Source organism: Remersonia thermophila, chromosome 3 (assembly GCF_042764415.1).
Source record: "Remersonia thermophila strain ATCC 22073 chromosome 3, whole genome shotgun sequence".
Lineage (NCBI taxonomy): Eukaryota > Fungi > Ascomycota > Sordariomycetes > Sordariales > Chaetomiaceae > Remersonia > Remersonia thermophila.
Window position 1 is genome coordinate 2,681,321 of NC_092219.1, and position 27,536 is coordinate 2,708,856.

Here is a 27,536-nt window from a genome sequence, read left to right on the forward strand (position 1 = left end):
TCAGGACGATCGTTCCGCTCACGGCAAGGGTGGCCGCAATCGCCTCCGGATCCTATGGCAGGCAGGCAGGCATCATCCCCCGGCACCCAGAGCGGCAGACATCCTCCATCCCGGGGAGTTTGCCCCTCGGGAGAAGCCTCCGTCAGCTATCGTCATCGGAATTGGGGGGGTGTTTTGATTTCGTGGCCGGTCGATCTAGACACATCTAGACCTTCGCCACGCGCCGCTATTGCAAGTGGAGGGGGGTGAGGGGGGGAGCAGCAGCCTGGTCCCATCATTGACGATCCGAGTTGATCGGAACCTGCCGCGGGAGGGACGGAGGTGGAGGGAAACGAAGACGGCTGATGTCATGTGGGGTTTGTTTGACGCGTCTGGGACCGTGGCAGACGGCGATCTACGCCCCAGGGAGATACAGAGATGTGCCCTTGATGGTCTGTCTGTCTATTTACCCATTTGCCACCCAAGGAGGGGATGGGGAGGGAAGAAAGATGGGCTACCATAACCTCTGTCCGTCCTGCTGGACTGGACGGTGCTGCCTCGTTGGCTTACACCAGAGGCGAACAACCTGAAGGCTGCTTCCGGTGTACTGCGGCCAGCGTTCTCTCTTTCTCTCTCTCTCTCTCTCTCTCTCTCTCGCGGACCCGAAACGGACCCGAAACGGACCCAAAGCCCGAAGCAAGAACGATTTTGTTCAAGAGACATATGTACTTGGTAGATATCAAGGGATGTTGAAGACGGGTCCACGCCTCCAAAAAAAAAAAAAAAAGAAAAGAAAAGAAAAAATGCACCATGCCTAGGTAAGGTAGGTAAGGTTTTTGTGGTACACTACATATGCAGCCGGTCGGGTCTTGATGTGTGTGGAATCATCATCATCATCATCCTGCATCTACTGTGTAGGACCTGACGGGGGAGGGCAGCCTTGGCAGGAACTTTCTTGGGAAGAAATCCAATTGTTGGCTGTCGGTCGAGATTGGCTTCCGGCTTGGCGTCCACGCAGCGTGGAACCTGCCAACCCTGATGGGGAGTGGACCAAGCTGCAGAACGGCCGCAGTAACGTGATGCTAGCTTCGGCTCGGGGGCTCTCCGTAGATAGTACGTACCCGCCCAGCAGGAGGCGGATGCGGGTGGGAGTCCATTACAGCCAATGACTGGCCGCCCTGTCCGAAAGTTCCAGCGTCCGCACCATCCCGCACCATTCGGTTTCAGATCTTGCCCGCGGGCGACGCAAGGACCCCATGGAAGCTTTGGGCTTCGGAACCCCAGTTTTAACTAGTGTCAACCTCTTGGTGCTCCTGGCGCCCCCCCCTTCGTGGATCTTGGTGCAGAATAGGGATCAGAACGGGCGTAATTCCATGGTTGCAACCCCTTGGCGATAACGGATGAACGTTTCAATCTTGGACGGCGGTGGGCGGCTCTGGTGGCTGGCAAGACGGCTTTGAAGAGCACATGTTCCTCTCCTCCGGGATCGGTTCCCCTCCCCTTGTCACGATTCCTCCCTCCCCTTTCCCGAATCCCTGAAGCTGTGTGTTTGTCTGCGAGGGTGTTGGGCAGCTTGTTGGCAACATTCCGGATCTTCGCTGGACGTAACCTCAGGGTCCGTTCCAGAGCCGAGCCGTCCTCCCCACGGCGCCGGGGTTCCCCCAAGCTGTCACCCTTTCTTCTGTTACCTCGGACGACTTGCTCGAACTCAACTTTCACATCTTCCCCCAAAGACGGAGAACGACCTACATAGGCAAGCTGGGGTTGAGAGAGCGACGGGACCAAAGAGAAAGAGAGACATCGGCGCGACCGTTGCGGCCTCCCTCGCTGCGTTCCCGCGCTTCACTCATGGCTTTCGCCGTGCTCGCGGCCGTCGGCGCCGCCTTGGCGGTCGTCGTCTACACGTATGTTGCCGGTCTGCGCAAGAACATTGCGAAGGCGCGCAAGACGGGCTTCGTCTACATTGTCTCCCGTGAGTCCAGATGGCCTGTCCCCACCGGAAACGTCTTCCCACCCTCCACCCCGTGCCTCGCACATGTCCAGCTTTCTTACGCTTCCGTGACCAGCTGTCTCGCCCTACAACCTCGTCTGGCAGCTTAGCTTTTTCATCTGGGTGCCTTTGATCAAGCTGCTTCCGCGGTCGCTGTGGGACAATTGGCTGTTGTACGTCGTTGTCGTTTGCCGCATCGTCCCGAGCCCTGGTTGGACGGCTGCTGACACCCACCCAGCGTTGTGCTCCCCGAATGGGGGTATGCCACCAAGCAAGAGCACTTTCGGCGCTTGGGAACCGAGACGTTTGTGGTCGCGTCGCCCGGCGACCTCATCCTCTTCACGGAGCACGCCGGGCTGATCCACCAGCTGACGCAGCGCCGTGAGATCTTCCCCAAGGATGTCTCGGTGTACGGCGTGCTCGAAATGTTTGGCCGGAACGTGCTCACGACCGAGGGGGCTCTCTGGCGCTTGCACCGCAAGGTGACCAGCGCCAGCTTCAACGAGAAGAACGCCGCCCACACGTTCGCCGAAGCCATCGGCCAGACGCGGGGCCTTCTCGGGAGGTGGTTCGGCGCCGATGGCGAGCGCGCCGGCACGACCGGGACCATCAAGACGCTCGAGCACGACACCATGCGGTGGGCGCTCAACATCATCGGCTACGTGGGCTTCGGCCTGCGCCTGCTCTGGCCCGGCCAGACCATGCCCGACGACGTCGACCCCAAGCTGGCCAAGTACGGAAGCTTGGAACCCCCGCCGGGCCATACGCTGACGTTTGCCGACTCGGTCGAGCTGACCCTGCAACGCATCGTCGCCATTCTCATCTTCAACGAGACGCTGCTGGGTACGTGGGCTGCCCCACCCCTCCCTCCCTCCCCTCTTCTTCTTTCGCGGTAGAAGAAGGAGATGACCCGACGATCGCATTCTGACCCCAATCCAGGCCTTCTCCCCTTCCGGTTCGCCAAGGAAGCTTACAAGGCCAAGCGTAACTTTTTGAAGTACATGGACGAGTTCCTGAAGGATAAGATGGAGGAGGCGAAGCGCGGCGGCGAGCCCCGCGACGGCATGGACATCATGGGTCAGCTGGTGCGATCCAAGTACAGCGAGAAGATGGCGAGGGCCGAGGGGAAGATCAGCGGCGGCGGCGGCAGCAGCAGCAGCAGCAGCACAGGCTTCCAGCTCACGGACGCGGAGATCGTTGGCAACGCCTTCATCATGATCGTGGCCGGCCACGAGACCACGGCCAACACGCTGCACTTTGCCCTCCTCGAGCTGGCCAACAACCCGGCCGCGCAGCGGTGCCTGCAGCGCGACGTCGACGGCCTGTTCGGCGGCGCCGACCCGTCGGCGTGGGACTACGAGCGCAGCATCGGCCCTCTCCTGGCGTCGCACGTGGGCGCCTGCATCAACGAGACGCTCCGGCTGATGCCGCCCGTCACGGGGATCCCCAAGGTGGTGACGCACGACACGGACCAGACGGCCAACGTCGACGGGCGCGCCCACGTCATGCCGGCGGGGCTCAAGTGCACCATCCTGGCGGTGAGCGCGCACCGGAACCCGCGGTGGTGGCCGACGCGCCCGAGCGGGCGGAGCGGGAGCGAGACGGACCTGGACGACTTTTTGCCGGAGCGGTGGTTCCGGCAGGCCCCGGGCGGGGAGGCCCCCAGCAAGGAGGACGACGACGGCATCGTGGACCGCGGCGACTACGGCGGGTTCCAGGGCAGCGACGTCAGCGCGGCGCTGTTCCGGCCGGTGCGCGGGAGCTACCTGCCCTTTAGCGACGGGCCGAGGTCGTGCCTGGGGCGGCGCATCGCCATGGTGGAGATGGCGGCGGCGCTGGCCGTCATCTTTCAGCGGTACAGCGTCGAGCTGGCGGTGGACGAGTGGGCGTCGGACGCCGCGGTGGAGGCGATGGGCCCGGAGGAGCGGCGCGCCTTGTACGGCAAGGCGCAGGCCAAGAGCCGCGACGTCATTTCCAAGGCCGACTCCATCTTGACGCTCAAGCTGCACCACGGGCTGTACGTGCCGGTGAGGTTTGTGAAGAGGGGGTGCGAGAGGTTTGTGAGCGATCCCCTGCTGCAATGAGAGAGAAGGGGTACCCAAGGTGGCAACCCGACGCAGGTGGGGGAGGACACGGTTGGATAACGTATTATATGTATCACGTATACAGCTATACACAGTAGACTGAGAGGCAGGTAGGTGCGCGTACATACTGCGTACATGTAGGTGGTTTCTACGGAGCATACGAGAGGCATGCCGGCGTCTATGTATGTATTACCGTGTACATCATTTTTTTTGTTTGTTTTGTCTGCTGTACGCAGTACTTCTCTTCCGTTCTCTCTCTTTGAAATTTCGCAGTTTGTTACTATATAGTACATTTGGGAACCTTCTATTCCAACCGCTCAGGCGCCAAGGATCCCGTGAATCATGCTTGTTCCAAGAGAAACGAGGACGAGGCTGCCCGACGCGTCGGACTGACATGGACAAACATGGAACAGGTGACAAGAGGACGGGCAACGAGCGACGGAAGCTGTCGGGCCGTTGATTGGCGGGTGGAGCCAGCTCTCGGAAATGACCTCACCTTGTCAGTTTGGGTTTAGCGCCATGAGCTTCTCACCCCCACTCTCCAACGTCTGGCAGCTCCAGCGGAGTCTTGTGTGTTGTGTTCGCTTTTGTGTTCAGCGTTCGCCAGATGCGCTGGCCGAAGCTCCCTCTGCGGCCCCCCCCCCCCCCCGCCGCCCTCCCCCCAAACAAACCTAAGCTGCCGACCCGCCTTACCACCTTGGTTACCACCTTGCCTAGCGACCTTACCACCCGACAACCACCCACCCTCTCCCTCCCAACCGCCGGAACACAAACATAAACAACCAAGCCGCTGTTGGTTTCCCTGTGTCGACCAACCCTCGCCTCAGCGGTTTCCACCCCTCCTCCCCCTCCGCTTTGTAACCCTCCACCGTCCAGATCTGGACGAGACATCCATCATCCTTCTTCTCCAAAGCCGCCCAGGCTTCTCCAACAGCTACATCTCCATCTGCATACTTTGCGCCATCGCATCCGTCTAGCATCCTTGTCTCGCCGTCTTCCCCATCACCCACTCCAACATGTCGGGCGTCAATGGCTGGCTGTCGCGACAGCGCAAATCAGACCTCCTCGAGCTTGCAGAGGTTCTAGGGCTCAAGAAGTACGTGTCATTGTTTCTTTTCCGTGTTCTCGTGCGCTGCGCGACTTTGTAGATGGCCGGCCAAGGTCCAAGCGACCCCGTGGTGCCTTGCCTTTGCCCGAGGCGCATCGCATCGGCCGGCTGGCGGGTTCTGCGCTCGGCGTGCCTCCATCGCCATGTCGCGCGCGCGCACGCGCAAAAGCCGCCGTCGCCCGCCCCCCCCCAAGCCGAGAAACGCGTCGCCAAAGCGCACGGCAAAATCCCCGACGACCGACCGCCCATTCTAACGCGTTGGTCTTTTTTTTCTCTTTGCAGCACCGAGGGTTTACGCAAGACCGACCTCGAGCTCGCCATCGACGAGAAGCTGTCCGAGCATGCCACCCACTACCAGGCGGACCCGCGCTTTGCGGATTACTTTCGGAGCCGCGCCCGGGCCGGCGGCTCGCCCATCAAGAAGGAGACGGGCACTGCCCTGGACCTGAAGCCGTCGCGCCGTCGCGTCCCGGTGAAGACCATCGAAGAAGCTCCTGCCGTTGCTGCCGAGTAAGCAAAGACCATCCATCCATCCGCCTCTTTCCCCTCGTCGCGTTCTGTCGCACACACACGCGCGCGCACGCTCCTCCGTCCTTCGGATAAACACAAACACACATACACATGGATACAAGATGCCCCGTGTCTTGGCTCCGCTAACCGGCCAACCCTTGCACAACAAACAACAGTGAGGAAACCGCCTCGGCCGCCTCCGAAGAAGAGCCCGCCTCGGACGCGCCTCTGTCGGCGCAAGCGGCGCAGGCCGACTCGGCCATGTCGACCGCTCTCGCGCGCACGCCGGCCCGGGCGCTGGCGCTCGCCTCGCGCCTCTCCCTGCCGGCCACCCCCGCCGACGTGGCCCAGGCCGTCGACCGCGGCACCGTCGCCGTGCGCTCGCGCGTGTCGGAGCTGTACCAGCAGTCGGGGCTGACCGAGGCGACGCAGTCGACGCGCGAGTTCCTGTCGACGGTGCACAGCGTCGTGTCGGCCATCGCGCTCTTTGAGCTCTACCACCTGCGCCGCGAGGTGCTGCCGGACCGCTACGCCTTCGCCATCCCCGCCATCGCCTTCCTCGGCACCCCGACCTACCCCGTCTACCTCCCCGACGTGTTCGCCCTGCTCACGGCCGCCTTCTGGGGCCCCGCCCTGACCTGGCTGACCACCTCGGTCCTGCTGCCCAGCCTGGCGGGCTACTTTTTCAACCTGGGCATCGGCGCCGCGTCCTCGCCGGTGCCGACCAGGCCCGGCGGCAAGCGGTCTCCCGGCCGGCACGCGGCCGCGGCGGCGGCGCCGCCGCAGCAGCAGCCGCAGACCGAGTACGCGGTCGACCCGCTCATGTTCAGCATCGCCAAGGCCATCGTCACCTACGTCGTGTACGCCCAGGGCGTCACCTTGGGCGGCCTGATCGGCGAGGAGTCGGTGGCTCGCATCAACAGCGCGCTGTACAGCGGCTGGAAGGGCGTGCTTGTCGGCACGGCCGTGTCGGGCGTCACGGCCGTCTATGACGCCGTGCTGAGGAAGTAAGGGCGGAAAGAGCGAAACATGGCGGGAGCCGCGTGGTAGCGGTCTTGTTGTTACCTTGAGCTTCTCCTGCTAGTTGATTGGGTAGGTTGCGGTTGGGTATGCTATCGGCATGGGTAGGGTACGGTATGGCGATCTTGGGTTGCTGCCGGTGCTGGTGTGGGGCGGTGGTTGTGGGATATCTCTTCTTTTGCCTTGATTTCGGCTAGGGAAAGGCGTGTACACGTGTACCGATCGAAGGAGGCCTGGAAGATCCCAATGACTGGCCGCCTGCGGCATAGGCTGTTCGGGGAACCTTTGCGGAAGGGGGGTTGCGGGCTTGTTTTTGTTTCGGAGGCGTTACGGGCGTTAGGGTTCGATGTTTGTTTACATCCCCCCCCTTTGCGTTCTTCTTCCTTGGCTACCTACCTACCCGACTCAGCGAGTGCCCCCAGCGAACCCTCGGCTGGGTGCTGCCGGCGCTTGGTACGAGGACAAGACTTCTTCTTTGGCCTGTTCCTCTCTCTTCTGTGGCGTCAAGGAACCCTGATTCTCGGATTACCCTGATACCATATGTTTTCATCTTAGCCAATTTCGCCGTCCTTTGTCCTTCCGTGTCCTGTCTTCGTACGCTCCTTTTGTTTTCCGGGGATGTTGTTGGTCAGAGCTTGCTATGGTTGGGTAATTACCATCGAACGTTCTGGGACGGGAAGAGAGAAACCTTGCTCGAGACAGAACGGTGCAGACCGAATAGCTACAGCAACAATGCTTTTTGTTTCCTTCCGAGTGCTCCTCAAGTTCTGGCTATGCATGGAAATACAAACCACGTCGGCTGCATGGTGAAGAATGAAGGGTGAAGGGTGAAGGGGACATCAGGTCCCCGGGTATCTATACTACTACAACAACCCTTGGCGTCATGGGTGTTTGGAGAATGCCAGCTTCAACCGCTGACGCGAACCAAGTTACCTATCTACGGAAGATACAGAGTTGGTGCTTCTACTAGTAGTCGAAGATAACGTTGGTTAATACCGAGGAGACCCCAAGCGTGGGTGGCACATGACAGGGCGAGGGGGCCACCCCTCTCCGAGCCCCTCTCGGAGCCCCTGTTAGTGTCCCTGTTAGTGTCCCTATTAGTGCCCCTCTCGGTGCCCCTCTCCATTGTCAACGAAGGAACAGAGCAACCTAAAGATACCGCAACATAGAACAGCACATTCCCCTCCTCCCCCTCCCCTTTTTACAGTTCCTCAACACCACAACCGTAAAATCACAGAAACCACAGACCAAACACGCAAACACACAAGCTCCAAGCTTCGTCGCAGCCCACCATGACCACCGCCGAGCCCGACGGCCTCACCCCCGAACAGCTCGCCGCCTTCCACCGCGACGGCTACGCCATCATCCCCGACGCCCTTCCCCCTTCCACCGTCGCCGCCCTCCTCGACGAAACCCACCGCCTCCTCGACTCGCTCGACCTTTCCACCCACCCGCTCACCCGCTTCCGCACCGGCGGCGACACGGGCGACGACCACGTCGGCGACGACTACTTCCTCTCCTCGGGCGACAAGATCCGCTTCTTCCTCGAGGAGGACGCCTTCGACGCCGCGGGGCGGCTGGTCAGGCCCAAGCACCGCGCCGTCAACAAGATCGGCCACTTCCTGCACGGCCTGTCCCCGCCCTTCGCGGCCCTGCTGGCCCGGGACCCCGGCGACGAGCGGGGGTTCGTCGACGGCCTCCGCGCCCGCCCCGCCGCCGTCGCCCGCCAGCTCGGCTACGCCGACCCCCGCGTGCTGCAGAGCATGGTCATCTGCAAGCAGCCCGAGATCGGCGGCGCCGTCCCGCCGCACCAGGACTCGACCTTTTTGTACACGGACCCGCCCAGCGCCGTGGGCTTTTGGTACGCCCTCGAGGACGCGACGCTCGAGAACGGGTGCCTGAGCTTCCTGCCCGGGTCGCACCGGTGGGCGCCCGTCGAGAGGAGGCTGGTGAGGAAGAAGCCGGCGAGGAGGTCCGCCGCGGGGGCGACGAAGACGACGACGACGACGACGACGACGACGAGCGCGAGAGAGGGAACCGCGGAGGAACCAGAGCCGGGGCAGGCAGGCGGCTTTGGCAACAGCGACGGCGACGGGCAGGGGACCATCATGGTGCCCAACGACGGGCCGCGGTTCCCGCGCGGCCAAGGGTACGGCGAGGAGGCGGGCCGAGAGCAGGACAAGGCGCGCGGCTACGTGCCCGGGGAGGTCAAGGCCGGGTCACTGGTGCTGATCCACGGGAACCTGCTGCACAAGAGCGAAAAGAACACGAGCCAGAAGGGGAGGATCATCTACACTTTCCACGTCATCGAAGGCGGCGACGGCCATGTCTACGACGAAAGGAACTGGCTGCAGCCCCCGGCCGAGGGGTTCACCAAGCTGTACCGCAGCTAATTTAGTCAAGCTCTGTTACCTGGCGGAAGGGAGCGCTGCTGAGCGGAACCGGTTTCCATCCCGCCGCCGGCATCGACCCCCTTGGCATCCGGAGGCCCATTAATAACTAAATGATGAAAGAATGCGCATCGTGGTTCAGATTAAAGGCGTTGTTTGTGTTACTGTACAAAGTGCCAGCGCCAGCCAAGTTCGACGTGCCGTTGTTGTTGCTCCTCCTCCCCATCCCTGGGCCCCGGTATCGTTTCCTGTGTCAAGCCTTGCGTCACCCCGCCACCTAAACACACACACACACTCTCTCTCTCCCTCCCCCTTTCACGAGATCTCGTTCTTGTAAAAGACCAAATCATGCTGCTGACCCTGTTGCCCCCCCAATTGGCAAGAAATAAAGAGGCCGAAGTGAAGAAAAAGAAAAAGAAAAAAAAAAAAGGCAAACCTATGTAACTCAAACAGCACAAAAAAAAGGAGACCATCATCATCACCACCACCTCATCATCTCGTTCCTCAACGACCATCCGACGTTCAACGAGGATCCTAGCCTCTGGCGTACGGATGGAACCCGCGATTCCCACCGCGGCCGCCTCCGCGATAGTTGGCGCCGGGACGGCCGGCGTTCTTGGGTCCCGTCGGCGCGTTGGCAGGCGGCGCGTTGGCCGGGTCCACGGGACCCTGCGGCATCGGAGGCCCGCGGTTGCCCTTGTGGAAACCGCCACGGCCGCCGCCGCCGCCGCCGCCGCCGCCAAAGCCGCCCGGCGGTCCCTGGTTCATCATGGGCTGCGGCACGTCGTCGTACATGCCCTCCCAGCTCGTGGGACCGCCGCCGCCGCCGCCCATGTATCCTCCCTGATTGAAGCCGCCCTGGTGGTGCATCATGTCGCCTCCGCGGCCGCCGCGGCGACCACCGCCGCCGCCGCCGGCGCCACCGCCCGGCCCGCCCCCGGGCCTTGGTGGCCGCCGCCCATGCCCTGCTGCTGGTCGAAGGGCTGCTGATCGTAGGCGTTGAAGCCGCCGGGGCCGCCCGCGTTGGGACCGCCCGGGCCGCTGCCGGGCCCGTTGCCGTTGGGGCCGGCGCCGCCGGCGGGACCTCCGGGGACCTGGTTCATGCCGCCCTGGTTCATGCCCATGGCGCCGGGCCCGCCGCCCTGCTGGTTCATCATCTGCTGCATCTGCGCCATCTGCTGCTGCATCATGGCCGGGTTCATGGGGGGCATCGGGCCGCCGCCACCGCCGCCGCCGCGGCCGCCTCCGCCCATCATCTGCTGCATCTGGTGCATCTGCTGCATGTACATCATCTGCTGCATGGCCGGGTTCATGTTGCGGCTCATCATCATCTGCTGCTGGAACATGGCCATGGCCTGCTGCATGCGCTGCAGGTACTGGGCCATGAGCTGCGGGGACATGCCGGCCGTGCCGTTGCCCCCGGCGCCCATGCCGCCGCCCATCATGGCGTTCATGTTGCCGCCCTGGCCCGAGCCGTCGTCCATGCCCCCCACGCCCTGACCCTTGCGGCCAAACTTGCCGCCGCCGCGGCGGTTCGCGTCGTCGTCGTCGCGGAGGTTGCCGCGAGGCTGGGCCTTCTTGACCTCGATGGGCTTGCCGTGCAGCTCGAGGTTGGCGGCCAGGCAGGCCTCGACGCCGGCCTCGCTCTCGAACGTGACGAAGCCGAAGCCGCGCGGACGACCCGTGTCCTTGTCCATCATGAGGGTGGCGTCGACAACGCGGCCGAACTGGGAAAAGTACTCGCGGAATTCATGGTCCGTGGTTTCTTGCGAGACGCCGCCGACAAAGATCTTGGACGTCTTTTCCTGCTCGTCGCGCGGGATGGCGCGCTTCGGATCGATCTTTTTTGGGGGGGCGGATGAAGTGTTAGTACGTGTGCGCCGTCGTCGCCTTTCAAAGTCGGCTGGATGCGGGTTCGAGACTCACGATCTTGCCGTCCAGATAATGCTCCTTGACCATGACGATGTTGACCGTCTTGGGGTCCTTAAAGGTCAGGAATCCGAAGCCGCGGGAGCGGCCGGTGGCGCCATCCCTCATCACGGTGCACTCGAGCACCTCGCCGAACTGCGAGAAGTAGTCCCGGAGGGATTCTGAGAGGTCCGTTAGCAAGGGACCATCGCAAGGCGATGGCGAGAAGGCGACTCACGATCTGTGGTTTCCCAGTTGAGTCCGCCGATAAACATTTTGCTGTCAGGGATTCTATCAGCATTTCCCGTTCCATCTTGCGTAGCGCAACCACGGCAATATCAAGAAAGCCACCGAGCATGACAAGATGAGGGCGCAGAGGGGGCTAAAAGCAAGACATGAGCGCAAAGCACGTGTTCCCCCACACCGACGCCGGCGACGCCCTTTGACCAGCGGTGAGAAAGCCCGTCGCGATGAGGGAGGAAAGAGTTGGGCGCCGTCGGCTCGGGGACCAGAACAGAGCACAGACGGGTGACCAAGCCGCGGCGTGGTGGGCTCTTCAACATCCATCCATCCATCCATCCATCCATCCGTCCATCCGTCTGTCCATCCATTCTTCGGCGCTGGTTCCAGACCTTCCGTTCTTCCCGTAGTCTGATCCACAGTCCGTGTCTTTTCCAATCTGAAACCGGCAGTCTGGAGGGTGGGCTTCACCAGGCTCTTGGGCTGTGCGTTTGGACATTTCTGCGTCTCGCCACGGGGCAGAAAGCGAGGAGGATGGGGACAGGGCTTTGGCATGGCTGTCGATGTCCGTCAAAGAGTCGAGGGAGGTGGGCTCCAGGTATGGAGCCGGGCTCCGATCCCCCTGGGGAGGCGGTGAGGAGAGGGCGTTGTTGTCGGCCATGTCGAGCGGTGGTGGTGGTGATGGTGGTGGTGGTGGTGGTGGTTGTCGTTGGTGAAGGCGAGAGAGAGGCGACGCGATCGGTGCGGCGTTGGAAGAAAGGAGGTTGCAGAGCCCACGCGGAGCACGCTACAGCAGTTCCCACGAAGGTGTGAAAAAGATGCAGCGCAAAGTGCCAAACTAGGACGACTTTGTTTGCCGAATGCGATTTCTTGTTCCTGCCTCGTGGTCTTTTTGTTTTGCTATCGTCAAGCTAGCTTTTGTCTCTGCTTCTGCTTTGCTGGGTTGCTGCGCTAATCGCTGCCAATTTCTTGACCTAAGAAACCGGAGACGGCAAGCTTTCCGGATTGCCATCTGGCTCTCCAAGCATTCCGGCGGGCTATGGAGACAGGAGGACAGGATCCCATCCATGATGTCGGCGCTGGGGGTTTTCGGGTGTCGGAGTTTGGTTGCTGCTTGGTCCTCCCCAACCTCTCCCCAGCTCTTGTTCTTTTTTCTTTTTTTTTTTCTTTCGAAACGACGCGGCCGCACGGGCGTGCTCCGTTCTCTTTCTTGGTCTTGCTCGTCGCCACCGCGTTTCCCACATGACAGGGAACCGGGCGCACACCCAAGCCAGCCATAGCCATCCGCACCGCCGACAGACTCCTGTATGGCCGCCCATTGCCAAATCCCCGTGTTTTTGTCCTCCCCTGTCCCCGGAGGCACCAGCACAAGGTGTGAACCAACTCCACCAGCGTTCCAAAAAAGACGCCTGCCAACAACAAGCGTTTCCCACTCCCACGTGGAGCAGGGCGGCAGGGCTGCCGCGGAGAGCAGAGGGGAGAAGCCGATAGACGCCCGTCTTGGTGCTGCGCGAGGTGTGTATGCACATGTCAAAGCAAAAACGAACAGCGAAAAAAAAAAAACCACCACTTACCCGTCTTCTTTGGCATTGGGCCCCCGAGCTGGCGCGGCGGGCGCCGGGGCCGCGCTGGGCGTCGGCTTCTCGTCATGATGCTCCTGGCTGTCGTGGCTGTCCTGACGGTCGGGTTGTGTTGTTATCGTTGCGGACGGGCCGTTGCCGAGATTGAAGTCGATGTCATCGTCGTCGTCGTCTTCTTCCTCTTCTTCATCGCCTACGTCGCCTCCGTTGTAGTCGGCTTGCTGGCCGAAATCATGGCCGTTCTCACGGCTGGGCTCCGCCGCTGCCGGCTCAGTCGAACGCTGCTGGTCGGATTCAGGGGCGCGGGCGGGTGGGCCGGCTGGCTCGTCATCGTTGTAGCTGAAACGTCTGTCAGTGATGGGGGCGCAAAGAAGCGGGAGATGCTTCGGTCCGGCGTACAGATCGGCAAACAGCTCGTCATCGAAGTTCTCCGGTTCCGTCATGGCGACGACGACCTAAGGGGGGATGTCGAGTTGGGGGGAAAGGGAGGGAGAGATGTCGACGCGCTCGCCACGAAAAGAGGTGGCGGAAATGCGAAGAGCAACGCGGCTCGGTCTTGAGCTGGAAATGGAGCCGGGGGGGTTAGGTTCGTTGATGGACGTCAATGATGGATGAGATGGGGTTGGCCCTCGATTCGAGTTCGAGTTCGGGGAGAGGAGACGGCAAAAAGGCGAGAAAGGAGGATGTGTTGTGGCTACCAGACTCACCTCAGGTTGGTCCAACGATTGTGAAAGATCATCGCCGGGGGTTGCCAGGTTCGTGTTGGAGTGGGTCCGGTGAGTCCAGGATTCTTCATAACCGACTTGACCTTACCACAGTACGCGGTACTGCGTACACTAGTTAACCCTTGGCTTTACCTAACAAACAGCCACTGGATCGGGGGGTGGGGGGGGGGGGCTTGTGGGGGCCCAGTGAAAAGGGATGGATTGGATGCCCGGGGTTGGGGGAAGGGACCTCAACCTACGGTGCCCGTATGGGGATGCACTTCAGATGCAGGCAGGGCGGCCCTTCCCCTGACCGCTGCTGCCCGTTACGGTGGCCCAGTGAGGGTGGAAGGGCGCTGCAACGTTCCAAGGTTGTACGCACATTATTAGGTAGTGACCTACCTACCTACCTACCTAGGTACCTAGGTACCTACCTACCCACCTGAGGTACCTACCTTACCTATCGACTGGACTGGACCACAGCAACCACGGGCAGTAAGGGAACCGAAAGGGCGCTTGCGCTTGCTCACCTGCCACAACTGCCAAGCAGCTGTCCGCCACTGAAGGCCCCAGGAAACCTGCAAGCGACAGCACCTACCGTTTAGTGAGTATTACCTAGCTTGGGCTTGACCCAACGCCGGTGCACACCACACCAGATCACCACCAAAAGGGAGCACCAACCAACAACAACGACAACAACAACGACAACAACAAAAAACAGCCTCGCCAGCAAGAAGCGTCATGCGATCACCGCCATACCCGCCCACCGCCGTCCGCCATCCATAGCCCACCATGTTCTCCTCTTCTGGCGGTGGCAAGAAGGCGCCGCCTCAGGTAAGAAAGAGCCCACGGTTGCTGACCGTCTTGGTGGAAGCAACGTGTTAACGACCCTTGGGGGGGGGTGAGCAGCAGCAGGAGATGGTGCAAGTCGGTAGGGACATGACGCCCCATACGCCTCGGAGCCATTCGCTGACAAGCCTGCTCTTGATGCCATGACAGATAGGTCCGAGTACGTCCATCCTCCCCGCGCCGCCCCCGGGTTCCCATGCTCGTGAGCTTCAGCTAACACGCAGGATGTACCCAGCGCCCCCTCACCCTTCTGGAGGGGCGCATCCCGCGACCCCACGCCTGCGAAGAAGACGCGCGACTCGGGCCTCGTGGTCGGCGCCGCCTATTCCCACGCTGACATGCTCAAGTTTGACTCGTTGTAGGTCTATGTCTCCTCCGTTGTCTGCCCCCGCCCCCTCCTCCCCGATCCCCCTCCCTTGGCTTTTCTGACGCCGGCGTCCCCTCTCCCAGGAACATCTCGGGCTCCGGCTCCCGGCCGCGATCCCCGCCATCCACGACCCCGGGCCACGAGCGAAACTCGTCGCTCAATTCCACCTCGGCCAAGTCGGGCTCCAAGTCCAGCGCACCTCCGCTCAAAACGTACATGAACTTCCTCTCCAACACCAACGATGACTGGACCGTGGACGACACCGACGACATGTACGACTACGAGTCGGACGATGGCGACGACTTTGGCCTGCCGAGCTTGTCCAACATGAAGAGGAGGACGCAACGGAAGGCCGAGCAGAGCAAGGCGCGGCGAGACGGCGGCCTAGGCGCCGGCGGCGACGATGACCCCGAAAGGCAATCGCGGCGGCGGAACTCGGACAGCGCGGACATTGGCTTCGAGCGGCCGGCGTCCATCTACCCCATGCCCAGGAAGAGCGAGGGCAAGATCTTGCGGCCGCAGTACAAGGAAATCCTGCGCGACCCGGCCAACGCCCTCCACCTCATCAACTACCCGACGATCCCCCCCAACGCGACGCAGAAGGAAATCGACGCCATCAACTCGAGGATAACGCGCATCAACAAGTTCAAGCGCCTGCTCCAAGCGTCCACGATACCCCTCGCCGATCTTCGCCAGCTCGCCTGGTCCGGCGTGCCAGAAGAGGTCCGCGCCATGACGTGGCAGCTGCTCCTCAGCTACCTCCCGACCAGCAGCGAGAGGCGCGTGGCCACGCTCGAGCGGAAGCGCAAAGAGTACCTCGACGGCGTGCGCCAAGCCTTCGACAAGGGCGGCGGGCCGGGCGGCGGGCCGGGCGGCGGCCCCAACGCCGGCACCACGGGCTCGTCGACGCGAGGCGGGCGCGGCCTGGACGAGGCCATCTGGCACCAGATCAGCATCGACGTGCCGCGGACCAACCCGCACATCGAGCTGTACGGCTACGAGGCGACGCAGCGGTCGCTGGAGCGCATCCTGTACGTGTGGGCGGTGCGGCACCCGGCGAGCGGCTACGTGCAGGGCATCAACGACCTGGTGACGCCCTTTTGGCAGGTGTTTCTGGGCACGTACATCACGGACCCGGACATCGAGAGCGGCATGGACCCGGGCCAGCTGCCGCGCGCCGTGCTGGACGCGGTCGAGGCCGACTCGTTCTGGTGCCTGACCAAGCTGCTGGACGGCATTCAGGATCATTACATTGTGGCCCAGCCGGGCATCCAGCGCCAGGTGTCGGCGCTGCGCGACCTGACGGCCCGCATCGACGCCGGCCTGGCCCGGCACCTGGAGTCGGAAAACGTCGAGTTCATCCAGTTCAGCTTCCGCTGGATGAACTGTCTCTTGATGCGCGAGATCAGCGTCAAGAACACGATCCGCATGTGGGACACGTACATGGTGAGCCCGTCTTGCTTTGCCTTTTCCTCGCGATGCTTTCCCCCCCTTGAGCGTGCCCGGGCCTCTTCGAGCACGGGAAGCTGACGTGGTGCGATGATTCCGCAGGCCGAAGAGCAAGGCTTCTCCGAGTTCCACCTCTACGTGTGCGCTGCCTTCCTCGTCAAGTGGTCCGACAGGCTCGTCAAGATGGACTTCCAGGAGATCATGATGTTTCTTCAATCGCTGCCGACGCGCGACTGGACCGAAAAGGACATTGAGCTGCTGCTGAGCGAAGCCTACATCTGGCAGAGCCTGTTCAAGGGCTCGTCGGCTCACCTGCGGGGGTCCGAGAATCGCGTGCAGAATACCCACTTCCAGCTCTGATGATGCCTTTCTTTTTTTTTTTTCTTCCTTGGCAAGCAAGCGGTTTCTTGTGGTTCCAACGACAGGCAAGGAAGACGGTTCGCATAAGCATAGCACGGCATGGGGGTTTGTATACCTTATATATACTTTGATTAATGTCACGACAACGTTTGGAGGTGAAAACATGAACTACGCCAGCATGGCGTTGTGAAGGGTGGGTGGCATATTCAACAAGACTCGGCGATGACGTACTGTATACACATACAACTCTCGGCATGGGGAGCCGTACGTCTGGTTCTGCATGGCCAAAACAATATTGTTTTTTTTTCTCTGCGTCCATGCTATCGTAGCCATCATTCCGGCCATTTCGTTCGTTTGAAAGCATCAAACCCATCTCGCCTCTGTACGCCGTCCCCCTCCCAAAAGACGATTCCGCAAGGAGAGAAAGTAGTGGTGGTGGTGGTGGTGGTGGTGGTGGTGGTGGTGGTGGAAAATAATACTAGTCATACAATAATCATGTCCCCTCCCGTACAGCACGGGCTTAGAGCTTTTCCTCTCCTTGGGCACGCCGCCGCAGCTGACCCAAATACTCCGCCATCAGCGCGGCCGAGCAGCCCCAGGCCCCGGCGGATGGGGCCTCCCCCGCTCCCGACACCACGCTGGCCAAAAACCCGGGCTGCCTCTAGCTGGCGCCCGCGCCGTCCTCGCGAGCCTTCTTGCCCGGCTCGTCGGCGGCGGCGGCGGCCCCGGGGCCCTCGTCGGCCTTTCTCTTCTTGCGCACCAGCCCCGTCAAGTCGTTGGCCGCCTGCTTGACCTCCTCGGACACCTCGGGCTTGGGCGCGGGGGGGATCCCGAGCGCGGCGTTGAGGTCGACGGGCGGCTTGCGCAGGTCGACCAGGCGCTGCTCCATGTCGGCCAGCACCTCCTTGACGTCGGCGATCTGGCGGCGCGTGGCCTCGTTGTCGTCCGGGTTGTGCAGGGTCGCGAGCTCGACCTCCTTGCTCTGAAGCTTCTGCTTGGTGCTGTTGATGGCGGCCTCGAGCTCGGCGGCCGCCTCGTCGCGGAGCGACTGGTCGACGTGGTTGTTCTGGGCCGCGTCCTCGTCGTCGGACGACCTGGTGACCGAGGCGAACTCGAGGGCGAGGGAGAGCTTGAAGTGCGCCTCGGCGATGATCTCGGATTCGAACGGGTAGAGCTCTTCCTTGTACTTGAGGGACGCGCGCGAGTCGGTGATGGCGTTGGTATATCTTGATTCGGGGGGAAGCGAGGGGGCGGGGAGGAAAGTAGAACGTATGTCAGTTTGCAAAGCTCGGGAAGGATCATCGGCTCCTTGGTGAAAGATGGTCCTTCACGACCCTGCAACATACCTCTCGTTCTCGAGCGAGATCTCGGCCAGGAGATCGTGCGTGTCGGCGAGGCGCTCCTTGATGTGCCGGACCTTTGGCGAGTCGTTGCCGGGCTCGGCCACCTCCTTGCCCTTGCCCTTGCCTTGTTGCTTCTCCTTCTCCTCCTTCTCCTCCTCCTCCTCCTCCTGGTCCTTGAGGGCCTCCAGCTGCTTGTTGAAGAGGACGCGGGCGAGGTCCAGAACCTCGAACGCCGTGGCGAGATCGTCGTCGTCGTCCTCGTCCTCCTCGGCCTCGCCTTCCGCCTCCTCGTCCTCATCCGAATCCTCAAAGTTCTCGTCGCCCTCGAACTGGAACAGCGGCTTCTTGATGTCGGTCTTGTCGGCGGACCCTGACGCGGCGGCCGCCGCCGCAGCAGGCTTTGGCTGCGAGGCCGCGGAGGCGCTTCCGTTGGCGGCCTTGGCCGTCTTGGGCTTGGCCGGCTTCGCTTCGGGAGCCTTCCCCCCGAGGACGTCGCTCTTGCTCTGGCCGACCTTGAACAAGGCACGGCCGTAGAGGAAGAGGATCTCGGCATTCTCTGGGTTCATCTCGCCGTTCATCTCGGCCTGCATCTCGGCGGCCTGGCCGTAGACCTCGGCGGCTTCCTCATACTTTTTGTGGGCAAACAAGGCGGTGGCTTTGGCCGAGAGGTCTGCGAGCGAGACATTGAGGCTCTTCTTGGTCTCTTCCGGGTCGAGCTCCACGATTGGCGTCGCGGTGCCGGTGCCGGTGGGAGTCGGCGTCGCCATGGTCTTGCCGCGATGAGGAGGGTAGAGGTGGCTTGGCTGGCTGGTTGGCGAAGGAAACCGTGGGTTCCCTCGAATCGATAAAAAAAAAAAAAAATAACGGCGCGAGGCTCGCTGTGGTTGGATGAATTGAATGATGTAGGCAGTAGGTGCTCGATCAGCTGCTTACTACGATAAAAATTAAGGTTAAAGTGGTTCCCTTGAGAGCGAGCTTCTGACACGCGCAGGTGGTGTTCAGCCGTTGGTGACGCGTCTCATTGGCTCTTCTCTGGCCGTCCTCCCGCGGCGACAGGGGTGGTTGGCTCTTGCCGACGGCTTTTGCGCCGATGACCATGCTCCGGGAAGGAACCCCCCCAAGAACAGAAAAGCGCTTGGTGGAAACGTTGGAGACGACGATGCAGCCAGTCTATTTTGAGCGTCTATAGAAACAACAGCCCCTTGGTGATAACATGCAAGGTGCAAGCGTGCATGCAAGAATAGAAATTGCTTACTCTCGAGTCTATGCTGAGAGACTTTTCTCTTTGCCTCTGAAGGCCGTCCGGAGTTCACCACCCGTGGACCTCAATGCGGGTTCGAATCCACATGACGTAACAGCCCAGCTGCCCGTGCCACGGGGGATGGGGATTTGGAGAAGATGAGGGGCCGTCGTCGCCCCACGTCAGGACAGCGTCAGGTGAGCCTCCTGTGCGAGTCTCTCTCCTCCTCCTCTCCAGGGATGGTGGATGAATGAATGCTAGAGCGAGGACTGGGATGGGCTGCAGTCCGTCGGATTTCATAGTTGGGCAAGAAACGTCTCGATGCAGGTCTCGTTATGTTTCGAACCCCCCTCCCCCCATTTCTCAGCTCAGTCCCGGCGAGAAACGGGGTGGGAAGATCGGCTCCATGCCACAGCGACTGTAGATGGTTGTGCACGCTTCAGCAAAAGAGGAGCGGCAGGACCCGAGGTCCAACGGCTACGTGCTCCTCTCGTGATGGGGAGAGACCCAGACTTCTCAACTTCTCGAGGCCCTTGTAATTCACTCAACATCAACGCCGGAGATAAACCTGTTCCATCTTCGGAAAACAACCTACCGCGGTAGCTTTCCACTCCAAAAAAAAAGGCACCGGACAAACCAACACCGGGAGCATCACTGCGTCTCCTCGCAAATCAGCGACCATGTTGCAAATGATCAGCGGCCAGCATGACGACCACTACGAGGTCAGCCAGTCCAACTCGATCGAAAGCCTGGTGGCATCCAGAAATGACGGGAAGAAACATTTACTTTTAGCGTATGCTTCTCCCAAGTTTGATGAAAAAGAAAAAATGAAAAAAAATGAAAAAAAAAAAAAAGAAATCACCCAGGGAGTATATCAAACAGACACACTTACACCTCGTTGCAGGGCATCCGGCTCCGTGGCCACGATCAAGAGCAAGTCTTACACACACAACCCGGACCCCTGAGCACCTCCTCCCCCCAGCATGCCCGCCCTGTCTAACGTCCACCGCCGCAACCAGTCCCCGTCATCGTCCAGGAGCTGGCCAAGCACCAGGGCCGCCTCTCGATCCGCATCGTCCTGACCGAGTCGGCCTGCCACTTCCTGGCCGGGCAGAGCGCCGAGCAGCCCGCCGTGTCCTCGCTGCTGCGGCTGCCCAACGTCGACGCCGTCTACCGGGACCGCGACGAGTGGGGGCCCGAGCCGTGGCGCCGCGGCGCGAGCATCCTGCACATTGAGCTGCGCCGGTGGGCCGACGTCCTCGTCGTCGCCCCGCTCAGCGCAAACACCCTCGCCAAGGTCGTCGGCGGCATGGCCGACAACCTCCTCACCTCGGTCGTCCGCGCCTGGGACACGGACTCGAGCATCGACGGCAAGAGGAAGCTGATCCTGGTCGCCCCGGCCATGAACTCGGCCATGTGGAGGAACCCCATCACCGAGAAGCAGATCCGCATGCTCACCGAGGACTGGGGCGTCAAAGCCGCTGAGAGCGGCTCGGCAGGTGGAGCGTCGTCATCATCATCGTCGTCGTCGTCGTCCGGCTGGTTCCGGGTCATTCCTCCCATCAGCAAGACGCTTGCCTGTGGTGATACCGGAGATGGCGCCATGGCATCTGTGCCGACCATCTGCCAGGCCATCGAGGAGACGCTGGGCTTGGGGGACACGGCATGACAACGACGACGCCCGTCGGGTAGAGCTTCATGATGGGATGGGAGGGTATCCAAGGAATACCAAGCGGCTGGATGAAAGGCCCTGTTCGGCCTCGGCCTCGCCTTGACAAAAAATGTAGTTCCAATCCCGGGTTCAAGTTTACAGAGCTGCCATTCCGAAGAGCATGCCATAAACCCATGATTATGTCACAGGCTGCTACTAGATTCCTAGACCTGGAGTACTTGTACAAATAACCAGCTGTACACATCAGAGCCCCCCCTTCTCCCATTCACACATCATCATGATCTGCCCCCCAGTTCCCCATGTTCCTTTCTGTTATCCTCCCGTTGCGCCGCATGCAATGCCATGTATCTAAATGGGTAGAGAGGAGGACATGCTTGGACAGGATAAGCCGGCGCTGCCCTTGAAAATGCCCTTCTCCTTCCACTTCTCTCTCTCTCTCTTGATGCCCTTGAAGGTGTCTGAAGTACAGTACAGGGGGGATCCACACATGCGAGAAGACAAGACAAGAAAAAGAAAAAGAAAAAGAAAAAAAAAAAAACCATAGCGAGGCGCTTGGCAGACGATAGGATCCCAGGTAAGCAATGCCGCCCAAAGATGCCTCTCAAACACATTAGCCCGCCGATAGAGCCAATAAAACAGGTTGTCGGCTCGAAACGCGTCGCGCGTGCGCCTTCATGCGCGGCTTCCATCCCGCCTCCTGCTCCTTGGAATCCCATCCGAAAAGGACAGCCAGCCGGCGCGGCGACGATCGACAGCCCTTCGCCCCTTAGTCGTGACGGAAAGTGCACTTGTCTCCCTTCGCACACTTCCCCTTCGCCCAGAACATGCAGGCCTTGGTGCCGACCAGGTTCCGGCCGGCGCCGTCGCCGCCGTTGCCGCGGCCGCGCTCCCGGTGTCCGCGGTGGTCCCTGTCCCGCTCGCGGTCGCGCTCACGGCCGTAGCCATCCCGCTCCCGTCCGTTCTCCCGCTCGCGGTCGCGGTCCGCGCCGCCGCCGCCATACGCCTGGCCGTAGGCATCCCGCTCTTGTTGGGGCTGGCTGTAGCCGTGCGAGGAGGAGCCATAGCCCTCGCGGTCCGCCTGGGGAGGGGCGTAGCCCTGGGGTGGGTTGTAGCCTTGAGGACCGGCTTGGCTATAGTACGGATGCTGGTGTCCATACTGGGCGGGCTGCTGGCCGGTAGCGGCGTGCCGGGCGATGCTTAGCAGATGCTGAACCTGCTGAGGGTCGACGGCCTGGGCGGGGCTTGCTGAGACCGCCTTCAAGAGCATGTCGACCTGCTGAGGGTCGGGGACTTGACCGGGATTTGCAGCCGTGAACGCCTTCAGAAGCATCTCGACCTGCTGATTGGGGCCCTGAACGACAGGCTGTCCAACAGGCTGTCCAGCAGGCTGCTGGATGCCAAGCGTCGCGAGAATGCCGGCGACCTGGTCGTTTCCGGGGGCTGGTTGCGGCTGCTGATGTTGCTGTTGGGTATACCAGCCCTGCTGCTGCTGCTGCTGTTGTTGTTGTTGCTGGGAAGCATAGTACTGCGCCCAGGCAGCTGAATAGTCGGGGGCAGCCGTCTGAACGGGGTGAGCGGTAACGGCAGCAGGCATCGGCGCGGGAGCGACTTGGGTGGGCGCTGCCTCCTGACGGACCGGCCGGGGTCCCTTGGGGATGGTTGCAGCAATGGCCCGCAAGTTTGCGAGCACTTCTTGGAGCCTCGCGTCCTGGGCAAGCTCCTCGTCCGTCATCCGACGGTACGTTCGGTTGGCCGGGTCGGGATCCCTCCAGCTTCTGACCCGGTCGGAGCTCAGAAGCTCGAATGTCGCTTGGTCCCGCTTGGCGGCCACCGCGGGATCGTACCATGTCCGCGGATCCGAGTGGGCGGCACTGCCCTGCTCCCTGGAATGGTGGTGGAATGGGGTCGGCGGATTGTCGGCGCGGTGCAAGGCCGCGCGAGCCGCGTGGTAAGCGCCCCATTTGCTAAAGTCGACGCGCCGACGCATCAGCTCCTCGTAGCGCGGCACCTGAGGGCCCAAAGAGATCGGGCTTGGGACGTGCTCGCCAGCGGACGAGGTTGGGAGAGGGGACCGGGGCGAAGGCGGAATGTCCTCCCGGTTGTGGTAAATGACCATGAGCTCGTTCCGTTCGCGCTCCCGGGTGCGCTGCTGCTCCTCCGTCTCAAATGTCTTGAGGCCGCCGCGGGTGACGTACGTGCGCTCACGCTGTTCTTGAGGGATGCCGGCGAAGTCGATGGCAGACGGCGACTCCCACTCGCGCTCTTCAAACTCGTCATCAACCAAGGCCTGGCCGCGGTGAAGCCGCTTCATCATCTCGCTCTCCTCGCTGTTCATGGTGCGATAGAGCTCCCTGCCCAGCCGAGCCTTGTTTGCCTCGGCGATCTCTTCGGGCTCGCGCGTGAACTCGCGGATTTCCACCAGCGCATCGCCGCTCTTGAAGCTGACTCGGAGATGGCGCCTCGATTCCTTGCGCAAACGGCGCTGGCGCTGCTCGGGAGTCTCGGACGGAGGTGGGGATGGCTCTTTCTGTCTGTGGCTCGCAGGAGTTCGTATCTTCTTGTCTTCCTCGATCGTTTCAATCAAGGCAGAAATGCGCGACTTCGAGGGCGCCGTGTCCCTGCTGATATCCGCCGGCTTGGGCTTGGCCGTCTTCGAAGCAGTTGACGCGCCCGTTCCCGCATCGGCTTTGGAACCAGCTGTCTTGGTGGCTGGCTCTGCCTGTCCTGCGGCGTTCTTCTCGTCGGCCTTTGCGGGCTCTGACCTGACCGCAGGTTTGGCTGCCGTGCGCACCTTTCCGGGAAGCAAGAGAGAAGACCGTGGCTTTGTCGGAGGAGCGGCCGAGCTGCTCGAGGAAGACGAGGCCGCGGGGGCCGAGGCAGGGGTGGTAGAAGGCTTCGTGGCGGCTGCCTTTGTGGTGAGGGAAGATGCCTTCGTGCTGCCGGTCGAAGGCGCGTCGGTGGCAGGTTTCTTGCTCGAGCGCGACTCTGCGCCGGCCGCATCGGCCTCCCGAGGCCGCTTGGCCCCGGCAGCCGCGGCGGCGACTTTGGTTGTAGGTTTGGATGATGCCTTGTCGGCGTCCCCGTTGGAGGGCATCTTGGAAGACGTAGACGTGGCTTTGTCGTTGGAGGATTTTGTTGTTGAAGTGGCCGATTTCGAAGAAGAAAGGGAAGCAGAAGCGCTGGCCGGGGTTTTGTTTTCGATTGGCGTGCCGGTCTGCTTTGACGGGTCCCCCGCTTTCGCAGAAGTTGTTTTCTTTCCGCGGGTGCCAGACGCTACGCTCGCAGCATCGCCCTGGCGCGCGCCCCCGTTTTTCTCCTTGCCTGCGTTTTCATAGACGCGCGCTATCAACGCCTGCGCCTCCGCGTCGCCCTTTTCCTCGATTCTCTTCCGGACCTTGTCCATCTGCAGGGCGTCCAGATCGTCCCGCGTCAACTTGGCCAGGGCGAACAGCTCCAGCAGCGCCTTTGCCAGCGGGGAGTTGAGTTCGCCTGTGTTGATCAGGTTCACAAAGATGTTTTTGAACATGACCTTGAGGCGATCCATGCCTCTCATGTTCGGGAACAGGTCTGCGGCATCGGCGCGGATACCTCCCGCGATCGTAGCGGTGAGACGTTCCTTGGCCACCCCAAGAGGCACGCCCTGCTGTTCGGCACCGTTCCCGGGGTCCTGATGTTTCCCAGAGGCCCGCCGCTGCGCATCTCGGAGCTCTTGGGCTCGGGTCTTGAGCAGGTCGACGTATTCTCCCCAGGCGACATTCGACACTTGCTGGTTGTCCCGGTGAGCAGGGTGGCGGCGAAGCAGCTCTTCCGCCAGGATTTCTGTTTCAAGGGGTTCCTGAAGCAACAAGCCCTGTACGGTATCATCGTCAGCAACGGCGCTGGCGTGGAGTCGCGGGTAGAATCCTGAACCAACCTCCTTCACGTTGCGATCTTTGAGATGCTTCTTGTATGCCTCGGCCGGCATATCTGGTACATATCGTTAGCAACACTCCCAAGGCACGGCGGCGAAGCCAACTGACCTGGGCTCGCGCGCTTCAGCTCGACCTCGAACCGGATATCAGCCCTGCGGATATCGATGTCGCTTGTCGCGTTTTGACGAGCGAAAACATGGTTTCCTATGGCTTCGGCCACCATCCATCCACGCCACAGTTGAGGGAAGAGGGGGTCCCGTCCACCCCTCGTCTTCAGATCAACATATCTCTTGGTGGGCGTGCCCTTTTGCAACGTCACTGGGGCCGAGCCGATCACGAGGTTTGGAACGCCTTCCCATGTGAGCTCCGGGCGCTCCTTTGCGCTTTCCAGAAGGCCGCCATCCTGATGATTGATGGTGCAGAAAGGCCCCAGCGGTTCCGGTGGCGGGGCTGACGCCGGCAGAGGCTGAGAAGACGGGGCTGGAGGGTTCGGAGTCGCCGGCGCCAGCGCCCTGGCCTTCTTCGCGACGGCGGGAGGGACCTGGGCTTCAGACACGGAGTTGAGCCGGGTCCCCGGAGAGCCCGCGTGGCCGCCCTGAACGGGGTGAAACGGCTGCCCTGTTTGTCCATTGGCAATCGGCGGCTGGGATTGTAGGCTCTGTCCAGCGGCTGGCTGAAACACTGGCTGTTGAACCAGCGGGCTGGTCGGTTGTTGACCGGTCTGTTGAAGTTGGGGCTGGGCTGCCGGCTGGGGTTGAGGCTGAACCACCGGCTGAGGCTGGGCCTGAACAGGCTGTTGCGGTTGAGGCTGGACAACCTGTTGGAATTGAGGTTGAGGCTGGCCGCCTTTTGGATGCTGAGGTTGGACAACCTGCTGGACTTGAGGTTGGGCGGTGTGCTGCAGCTGGGCCTGGTGTGCTTGGTGGAGCTGAGGCTGGACAGTCTGCTGAAGTTGGGGTTGGGAGGCCTGTTGAAACGGAGGCTGAGCAGGGTACTGCTGAATCGGTGGCCGAGGCTGCTGCTGCTGGGCCGGCGAGATGTCCACGGCAAACGCGGGCTGGTGCTGCCGCGAGCTGGTGATAGCCGGCTGTTGGAATCCAGCCTCGTGCGGCAGCGGCGAGGCCGCATCGGGGCCACGAGGAGGAAGGAATCCAGGGCCTTGGTTGGAGATCTGGGGGTCGATGGCGAATGCCGGAGCGGCGGCCAAGGGGTTATCGAAATGAACGCCGTTCTCAAACCTCGTCGGATCTTGTCCCCAATGGACCGGCCCCTGAGGGTAGCCGGCGGGTGCCTCGGAGACGAGTCGGTTGTCGACCTGATGGTCTCCAAAGGTCTGCTGAGGCACTGCCGGGCCCTGCCCGTACGACACCACCGAGGCCTGTCCTTGATCCGACCAATGATTGATGCTATTTCCCTCATCGTAGCCGAGGGGAGGAAAGAGTGAGGCCTCGAGGTTGGCGGCGCTCTGCTGGGCTTGGGGCAATCCGGCACTCGAGTAGCCGCCGCCGGGGCCGGGGCCCGCGCCGAAGCCGAGTCCAGGGTTGCCGTGCTGAGGAGCCCAGGTCCCGTCGCCGAAGCCACTCAAATCCCAGCTGGCAGCATCGCCGTTGAGATGTTGATCCATGGCTTGCGCTGCTGCCCCTGGGAAGGGGTTGGATATCACGTGGTTGTGGGCGTGGTGGTGATGCAATTATCGGAGGAGTTTAATCGGTTAAGAAGAAGTGTGCAGCAAACCGATTTTCTCCAAAGCGAGTTTTTGTGGGGAGGGCACATGTATCGGCTTGGGCGTGCAGGTGGGGCGAGTGCCGGATTCGGACTAGTGAGCAACCAAGTCTGTCGTCAGCCAACGAAACCACCAGCAGCGGCGGGCGTAACGAAAGTCTGCCTCCTTATTGATCGCTGCAAGCAATACCAAGACAGGTCCTGGAAGACGGCAGCCAGCCAACACCAGAAAATAAACACCACACAGCCAGCAGCCAGCAGCCAACAGCCAACAGCGAGGCCAAGCGCAGCACCGCAGTCTCCCATCTCCATCATGAACAGTATCGGCTTGGCTCGAGAACTGCGGGCCGTTGCAGACCATAGGGCTTGCTTGCGACCCGGGCTGAGAAAGCGGGTGGGAGTGCTGCTGCCCTTGGTATCTGACGACCATGGGAGTGGTGGTGGAGGGCAGCGGGCAGCGGAGTGCCAAACCCCGGGGCTGGGTGCGCCAAGACTGCATGGCGGGAAGCTGGTCCGCCCAGCCCGAAGGGTGAGAGATGCCGCAACATCAGCACCCCCGAACTTTGGCGTCTTCATTGCCCCAGCCTGCCTCCGATCTCATGCAAACGGGCGAGGCGCCGAGCTGCAAGGCGAGAGCGCGAGACTGGGGATGCGAAGATCCTGCGTTGATGACTGAATGTTGCCCCCCTGAGATGTCGAGATGCGAGCGAGCGAGCGACACCCCCCTGGAGAGTGGAGGGGCAAGCTTAGGCTGTGACGGCCTAAACAATCAACTCTGCTCTCTTCCCACAGCACAGAGAGATCCTGCAGATCCAGCATCTTTTAGAGGGAGATTCCAATCGCCCGCAGGGACCGTCGGATCCAAAGTCGCGAGGCGGTTGTGGCATTTGAAAAAAAATTATTGCCAGACGCCGCAGTTTAATGGCCCTGGTCCCGGCCTCAAGGCTGCGCGATGTGTGTTTTGGTTTGGCCATCCACGGACCTCTTGGCTGCTCTCTCACGGCCGGCTGTCCGCTGCGGTGCCCTCCCCTGTGTTGGCTGGCTGCACAATTCTCCCTATTTCCAGATCTCAGGCGTTACGTGCAGCTGTGGCGGCTGTGCCGTGAGTGA

General features: G+C 61.7%; 9 protein-coding genes across 9 annotated transcripts; 5 read left to right on the forward strand and 4 right to left on the reverse strand.

The window, feature by feature from the left end:
• Window positions 1–1,827: 1,827 nt before the first annotated feature.
• Window positions 1,828–4,053, forward strand: VTJ83DRAFT_3567 (uncharacterized protein; the record flags this gene model as incomplete). The annotated part of the gene is made up of 4 exons (XM_071009959.1): window positions 1,828–1,951; window positions 2,046–2,142; window positions 2,208–2,812; window positions 2,909–4,053. The coding sequence occupies 4 exons, from the start codon at window positions 1,828–1,830 to the stop codon at window positions 4,051–4,053; spliced, it is 1,971 nt and encodes a 656-aa protein (XP_070867445.1).
• Window positions 4,054–5,069: 1,016 nt separating this feature from the next.
• On the forward strand, window positions 5,070–6,682 carry VTJ83DRAFT_3568 (uncharacterized protein; the record flags this gene model as incomplete). The annotated part of the gene is made up of 3 exons (XM_071009960.1): window positions 5,070–5,149; window positions 5,444–5,671; window positions 5,848–6,682. 3 exons carry the CDS (start codon window positions 5,070–5,072, stop codon window positions 6,680–6,682), a joined length of 1,143 nt encoding a protein of 380 aa, XP_070867446.1.
• Window positions 6,683–7,983: 1,301 nt separating this feature from the next.
• VTJ83DRAFT_3569 (uncharacterized protein) lies at window positions 7,984–9,084 on the forward strand (the record flags this gene model as incomplete). The annotated part of the gene is made up of 1 exon (XM_071009961.1): window positions 7,984–9,084. The coding sequence occupies one exon, from the start codon at window positions 7,984–7,986 to the stop codon at window positions 9,082–9,084; it is 1,101 nt and encodes a 366-aa protein (XP_070867447.1).
• An 866-nt stretch (window positions 9,085–9,950) lies between these two features.
• VTJ83DRAFT_3570 (uncharacterized protein) lies at window positions 9,951–11,264 on the reverse strand (the record flags this gene model as incomplete). Its single annotated transcript, XM_071009963.1, has 3 exons — window positions 9,951–10,922; window positions 11,008–11,171; window positions 11,228–11,264. 3 exons carry the CDS (start codon window positions 11,262–11,264, stop codon window positions 9,951–9,953), a joined length of 1,173 nt encoding a protein of 390 aa, XP_070867448.1.
• Window positions 11,265–12,799: 1,535 nt separating this feature from the next.
• On the reverse strand, window positions 12,800–13,252 carry VTJ83DRAFT_3571 (uncharacterized protein; the record flags this gene model as incomplete). Its single annotated transcript, XM_071009964.1, has 2 exons — window positions 12,800–13,148; window positions 13,209–13,252. 2 exons carry the CDS (start codon window positions 13,250–13,252, stop codon window positions 12,800–12,802), a joined length of 393 nt encoding a protein of 130 aa, XP_070867449.1.
• A 1,053-nt stretch (window positions 13,253–14,305) lies between these two features.
• On the forward strand, window positions 14,306–16,538 carry VTJ83DRAFT_3572 (uncharacterized protein; the record flags this gene model as incomplete). The annotated part of the gene is made up of 6 exons (XM_071009965.1): window positions 14,306–14,347; window positions 14,423–14,444; window positions 14,513–14,522; window positions 14,598–14,720; window positions 14,813–16,175; window positions 16,281–16,538. The coding sequence occupies 6 exons, from the start codon at window positions 14,306–14,308 to the stop codon at window positions 16,536–16,538; spliced, it is 1,818 nt and encodes a 605-aa protein (XP_070867450.1).
• Window positions 16,539–17,199: 661 nt separating this feature from the next.
• VTJ83DRAFT_3573 (uncharacterized protein) lies at window positions 17,200–18,648 on the reverse strand (the record flags this gene model as incomplete). Its single annotated transcript, XM_071009966.1, has 2 exons — window positions 17,200–17,764; window positions 17,885–18,648. The coding sequence occupies 2 exons, from the start codon at window positions 18,646–18,648 to the stop codon at window positions 17,200–17,202; spliced, it is 1,329 nt and encodes a 442-aa protein (XP_070867451.1).
• Window positions 18,649–19,801: 1,153 nt separating this feature from the next.
• VTJ83DRAFT_3574 (uncharacterized protein) lies at window positions 19,802–20,790 on the forward strand (the record flags this gene model as incomplete). The annotated part of the gene is made up of 3 exons (XM_071009967.1): window positions 19,802–19,914; window positions 20,026–20,054; window positions 20,141–20,790. The coding sequence occupies 3 exons, from the start codon at window positions 19,802–19,804 to the stop codon at window positions 20,788–20,790; spliced, it is 792 nt and encodes a 263-aa protein (XP_070867452.1).
• Window positions 20,791–21,559: 769 nt separating this feature from the next.
• On the reverse strand, window positions 21,560–26,328 carry VTJ83DRAFT_3575 (uncharacterized protein; the record flags this gene model as incomplete). The annotated part of the gene is made up of 3 exons (XM_071009968.1): window positions 21,560–24,643; window positions 24,707–24,759; window positions 24,813–26,328. 3 exons carry the CDS (start codon window positions 26,326–26,328, stop codon window positions 21,560–21,562), a joined length of 4,653 nt encoding a protein of 1,550 aa, XP_070867453.1.
• Window positions 26,329–27,536: the final 1,208 nt, after the last annotated feature.